The 6,361-nt window shown below is 35.9% G+C and overlaps 1 protein-coding gene across 1 annotated transcript in view; it reads left to right on the plus strand.

Moving 5' to 3' along the window:
- Window positions 1–3,903: 3,903 nt before the first annotated feature.
- Window positions 3,904–6,361, plus strand: part of LOC107756724 (serine/threonine-protein phosphatase 2A regulatory subunit B'' subunit beta-like) — a 29,305-nt gene continuing 26,847 nt past the window's right edge. Inside the window, exons 1-2 of the mRNA XM_016573936.1 lie at window positions 3,904–3,925; window positions 4,841–5,245. Coding sequence (XP_016429422.1) covers window positions 4,892–5,245 — 354 coding nt within the window. The 5' untranslated portion in view covers window positions 3,904–3,925; window positions 4,841–4,891. The remainder of the gene's footprint in view (window positions 3,926–4,840; window positions 5,246–6,361) is intronic.

Below are 6,361 nucleotides of genomic sequence, written 5' to 3' on the forward strand. Positions count from 1 at the left end.
AAATGCGGAGTTTTGCGCATCGTGTGTGTGTGTGTGTGTGCGTGTGTGCGTGTGCGTGCGTGTGTGTGAGAGGGTGTTCTGGTGAAGTACGATCTCTGCAGGTCATACAACTATAAAAAGTTGTAGCCTGCAGCCATTTTTACCTGATTTTGCTGGTATAAATTGATATTTTGGTTGATTCAGTGATGCTAAATAATATTTTTTTCAGTATACACATTCCCTATATTCATATGTTGAAACAGACACAATGTATTTTCTGAAAAGTAAAAATAAAAAGACAGGTGCAACAAACTAAATGATGGTGCTTGTCTACAAAAACATGTTATTTTTGTAATTATATTGAGCAATGCAAGTTCCCTCCATACTGTACCGTTAACATCAGCATGAGAAAATCTCCATGGATTTTCAAAGACATAAGCATCGTTCCCATTTCCCATTGTGATCTCAATAAAGTATCCAAACATCTGAGAGCAATTGAAGTGTCTTGTGAAATCCATTCTTCCCTCCAAGCATTGATTTATTATGTGAATTACAAATCTAAATGTTTTTTTTTTTTTAATAAAGAAGACGTGCTTTTGTGCTTTTATTAAAAATCATGAGGTACAGGGTGGAATAACTATGGAATAAAATATGTCTACCGAATCAGGGGAAGAATAATGGCCACCTGAAATCCATTCTTCCCTCCAAGCATTGATTTATTATGTGAATTACAAATCTAAATGTTTTTTTTTTTTTAATAAAGAAGACGTGCTTTTGTGCTTTTATTAAAAATCATGAGGTACAGGGTGGAATAACTATGGAATAAAATATGTCTACATTTTAAATTAAATAGCCTAAGTAAAGTACGTAAAAATATTCAAATAGAAACTTAGTTTACTAAATAATAAAAAATACTGCTGGGGTAGCACATCAGATGAATAACACTTATTTTCTAGTTATTAGGTTAGTTAAGTGCTGTCCAAGAACATTAAAGTACATATTGACACATCATGTTTGAACAAAAAAATATTTTCCCTCATAGAAAAAAAAAAAAAAAAATCTTTCATTTGCTGATGATGGAAAAAACATTGCATGGGACTGCTGAGTGATATTCCTCCAGTAACCTTTTCATCTTAAGACAGAAATCTTTCCTTTTAAACAGTGATTCGTTTGGAGTCGAGCAAGATCAGAAAACGTTCGCTTCATCCAGTGACTCGCATGATTCAACTCTCTATTCCATTCAAACGGTAACTCAAACAGTTCGAACGCGTTCTTCTTGCGAATCGGTTCGATTGATTCCTTTAAAAGAACCACTTCAAACGAACGAGTCGTTCGCGCATGGACGCTGCTCTCGCGATATAAACTTTTCCCGGTTACCTGAGGAAACGAGAGTTTGATTCAAAGTGTAACCCCGTCGACGATAGCAGCCAAAACTCATCCTAATAACTGCAGGTAGAGTAATGCAAAACAGTTACCTTTTATTCTGTGGAGTTTACCGATTAAAAATCCGTTTCTTTATCTATGTTATGGAATACTGGCGATGTTTATGTAATTATTTACCCGTTGTCCGTTAGCTGTGGAAGTATATGCTGCGTGAGGTCAGCTAGCAACAGCAACAAACCAGCTTATTTTTGTCGTAATTTAGCATGGTTGTGTTTAACATTTTTTCAGGTTTATGTGTGGAATTGTGAGAAAAATAAGGTGAATTTAAATAAGAAGATATGTTCAGTGTGTTCTCCAGTTTCGTCCTCCGTGGTGGGATGTTTAGAATCCAGTATACGTCGCAATACCATAGTCATTAATACTGTAAAATCATAGTAACGTTAGAGTAAAATGCGAAATCCGTAAAACCTTACTGCCATCGAGTTAAATTTCTGTTATTTATTACAGAAGAAGCGAACACCAAGTTAAAACATTTTCGGTACTTACACTAAAAGTGGAAAGTGATGTTTTGGTAGGACCTAAATTACTATGGTAATTTTTGTAAAGAATAAATTAATTCAAGGAGCTTGGTTGAGAGAGAAGTAGAAGCAGCAGCAGCAACTGTTTATGTTCTTTTTGGCTGGCATGCATGAAAAATAAATAATTATAATAATTTCAGTAAATGATTTTTCTGCTAAAACTTTAGCAATTGTCAAATGTTTCAAATTCCACATATTTCCATGTGTTAAAAAAATATATATATTTCATTAACAATTTATGTATTATATTTTCATATGCATTAATCATAATTTCTTGACACAATGGCATACAGTAATTGTTTAGTAGGTTACAAAGAAATATTTACAAAACATAAAGATGCATGTATATAAATTGAATTAATGAGCAGTAATTTGTGAATTGCTTAGTGTGTTTTTTGACTGTCCTTTCTGCTTTATTCTTTAGGTTATTTTTATCTTTTTTGGGTGGATCTTGGCTGCATGAAGCAAACCAGAAATGGCATCACCACAAACACTTCAGCCTGTCCTGAAGATGAAGGTCGACGAGCTCTTCCTCTTTTGGTTGAGTGAGCCAAGTACTCAGGCGATGCTAAAAGACTACCTCAACAAAATCAAGAACGGGGAAGAAATAGATCTAAGGCATGCTGATTTCAAGGGCACAAGCACATTGGTATTAACAGAAAACAACAACAACATCTTTGCCTCGAAGATTAATGTGACCGAGAGGATGACTGCGGCCCTTGGTGCTCCGTGCAGCCCTCCTTCAGCAACCCTGCCATCTGCGAGTGGCAGCAATAACAGAGCGGGAGTGAATGCGAGGGCCTTGCGACGCTCTGTCAGCACTAAGAAGGTAAAGCATCTGTGCTTTCACCTGTGCTCCTAAGTTTAAAAAAAAATGTGGGAGAGAAATTAAAATTGATCAAATAATTAATTTTTTTCCTTAATAAAGGAAGACATTTACATGCAAAATTAATTATTACAAAAGTACAACTTTAAAATATTACTGCCTCAAACTGTATTTAATAATTATGTAATTATTTATTGGCCTACATTATTATATTTTTTTTCCATATGTTTCTATATACATTTTGCACACATCTGTTTTTAGTTGCAAATGCACGAGAAAAGCTTACGCTGTTGAGCCCTGATTAGTCTAAAGAAATGTTTTATATTTACTTTAATATTAGACAATCTCAATTCTATTAATCCCTCATTTCACGCAAACATAATCGGATTTATTTTATTTTTCCACTAGTATTTCATGTGGTAAAAAGCATTTGCCAAATGCATTTCTACATGTTAATATAGAAACAGTAGAACATTTCAAGAAATGCTCTCATGTATGATGGTCCTACACGTTTTATTAACAGCCAGTTTACCACTGAGAGAGGGTTAAACCACTTTTTCTCAGTTTAGCCACAAGAGGATGCTGAATGGCTTTTGCATCTTCTGGTCAGTGGATGTAGGGCTCCTGCTCTGGTCAGATGAGCTCTGTGAACCTCTGTGTGTCTTTTGTGTAAAGAAATCGTGTTCATGTGTGGCCAGAGGTGGGCGAATCTCTATGCTGTCAATCCCTGGAATGGTAATGACTCTGTCATCATGCGCTGTCCAGCGATGCTGGTGGACTTTGCTGCTGAGGTTTCAGAGCCCATAAATTGGATTGTGCATGGATATCTTTAATTAAAGGGGTCATATGATGCGATTTAAATTTTTCCTTTCTCTTTGGAGTGTTACAAGCTCTTGGTGCATAAAGAAGATCTGTAAAGTTGCAAAGACTAAAGTCTCAAATCCAAAGAGATATTCTTTATAAAAGTTAAGAGTCAACCACGCCTACCTAAAACGGCTCATTCTAACACGCCCCCACATATCTACGTCACTATGTGGGAAGATTTGCATAACACCGCCCAAATGTTCACGCAAAAAAAGAAGGCGTAACTTTTATTCTCGCTGTAGTATTGTTGCCGCCACCGCCATGTCGTGAACTGCAGGTAGAGTAATGCAAAACAGTTACCTTTTATTCTGTGGAGTTTACCGATTAAAAATCCGTTTCTTTATCTATGTTATGGAATACTGGCGATGTTTATGTAATTATTTACCCGTTGTCCGTTAGCTGTGGAAGTATATGCTGCGTGAGGTCAGCTAGCAACAGCAACAAACCAGCTTATTTTTGTCGTAATTTAGCATGGTTGTGTTTAACATTTTTTCAGGTTTATGTGTGGAATTGTGAGAAAAATAAGGTGAATTTAAATAAGAAGATATGTTCAGTGTGTTCTCCAGTTTCGTCCTCCGTGGTGGGATGTTTAGAATCCAGTATACGTCGCAATACCATAGTCATTAATACTGTAAAATCATAGTAACGTTAGAGTAAAATGCGAAATCCGTAAAACCTTACTGCCATCGAGTTAAATTTCTGTTATTTATTACAGAAGAAGCGAACACCAAGTTAAAACATTTTCGGTACTTACACTAAAAGTGGAAAGTGATGTTTTGGTAGGACCTAAATTACTATGGTAATTTTTGTAAAGAATAAATTAATTCAAGGAGCTTGGTTGAGAGAGAAGTAGCAGCAGCAGCAGCAACTGTTTATGTTCTTTTTGGCTGGCATGCATGAAAAATAAATAATTATAATAATTTCAGTAAATGATTTTTCTGCTAAAACTTTAGCAATTGTCAAATGTTTCAAATTCCACATATTTCCATGTGTTAAAAAAATATATATATTTCATTAACAATTTATGTATTATATTTTCATATGCATTAATCATAATTTCTTGACACAATGGCATACAGTAATTGTTTAGTAGGTTACAAAGAAATATTTACAAAACATAAAGATGCATGTATATAAATTGAATTAATGAGCAGTAATTTGTGAATTGCTTAGTGTGTTTTTTGACTGTCCTTTCTGCTTTATTCTTTAGGTTATTTTTATCTTTTTTGGGTGGATCTTGGCTGCATGAAGCAAACCAGAAATGGCATCACCACAAACACTTCAGCCTGTCCTGAAGATGAAGGTCGACGAGCTCTTCCTCTTTTGGTTGAGTGAGCCAAGTACTCAGGCGATGCTAAAAGACTACCTCAACAAAATCAAGAACGGGGAAGAAATAGATCTAAGGCATGCTGATTTCAAGGGCACAAGCACATTGGTATTAACAGAAAACAACAACAACATCTTTGCCTCGAAGATTAATGTGACCGAGAGGATGACTGCGGCCCTTGGTGCTCCGTGCAGCCCTCCTTCAGCAACCCTGCCATCTGCGAGTGGCAGCAATAACAGAGCGGGAGTGAATGCGAGGGCCTTGCGACGCTCTGTCAGCACTAAGAAGGTAAAGCATCTGTGCTTTCACCTGTGCTCCTAAGTTTAAAAAAAAATGTGGGAGAGAAATTAAAATTGATCAAATAATTAATTTTTTTCCTTAATAAAGGAAGACATTTACATGCAAAATTAATTATTACAAAAGTACAACTTTAAAATATTACTGCCTCAAACTGTATTTAATAATTATGTAATTATTTATTGGCCTACATTATTATTTTTTTTTTCCATATGTTTCTATATACATTTTGCACACATCTGTTTTTAGTTGCAAATGCACGAGAAAAGCTTACGCTGTTGAGCCCTGATTAGTCTAAAGAAATGTTTTATATTTACTTTAATATTAGACAATCTCAATTCTATTAATCCCTCATTTCACGCAAACATAATCGGATTTATTTTATTTTTCCACTAGTATTTCATGTGGTAAAAAGCATTTGCCAAATGCATTTCTACATGTTAATATAGAAACAGTAGAACATTTCAAGAAATGCTCTCATGTATGATGGTCCTACACGTTTTATTAACAGCCAGTTTACCACTGAGAGAGGGTTAAACCACTTTTTCTCAGTTTAGCCACAAGAGGATGCTGAATGGCTTTTGCATCTTCTGGTCAGTGGATGTAGGGCTCCTGCTCTGGTCAGATGAGCTCTGTGAACCTCTGTGTGTCTTTTGTGTAAAGAAATCGTGTTCATGTGTGGCCAGAGGTGGGCGAATCTCTATGCTGTCAATCCCTGGAATGGTAATGACTCTGTCATCATGCGCTGTCCAGCGATGCTGGTGGACTTTGCTGCTGAGGTTTCAGAGCCCATAAATTGGATTGTGCATGGATATCTTTAATTAAAGGGGTCATATGATGCGATTTAAATTTTTCCTTTCTCTTTGGAGTGTTACAAGCTCTTGGTGCATAAAGAAGATCTGTAAAGTTGCAAAGACTAAAGTCTCAAATCCAAAGAGATATTCTTTATAAAAGTTAAGAGTCAACCACGCCTACCTAAAACGGCTCATTCTAACACGCCCCCACATATCTACATCACGATGTGGGAAGATTTGCATAAAGCCGCCCAAATGTCCACCCAAAGAAAGAAGGCGTAACTTTTATTCACGCTGTAGTATTGTTGTTGCC

Source organism: Sinocyclocheilus rhinocerous, unplaced genomic scaffold (assembly GCF_001515625.1).
Source record: "Sinocyclocheilus rhinocerous isolate Xijiao unplaced genomic scaffold, SAMN03320098_v1.1 scaffold382, whole genome shotgun sequence".
Classification (NCBI taxonomy): Eukaryota; Metazoa; Chordata; class Actinopteri; order Cypriniformes; family Cyprinidae; genus Sinocyclocheilus; species Sinocyclocheilus rhinocerous.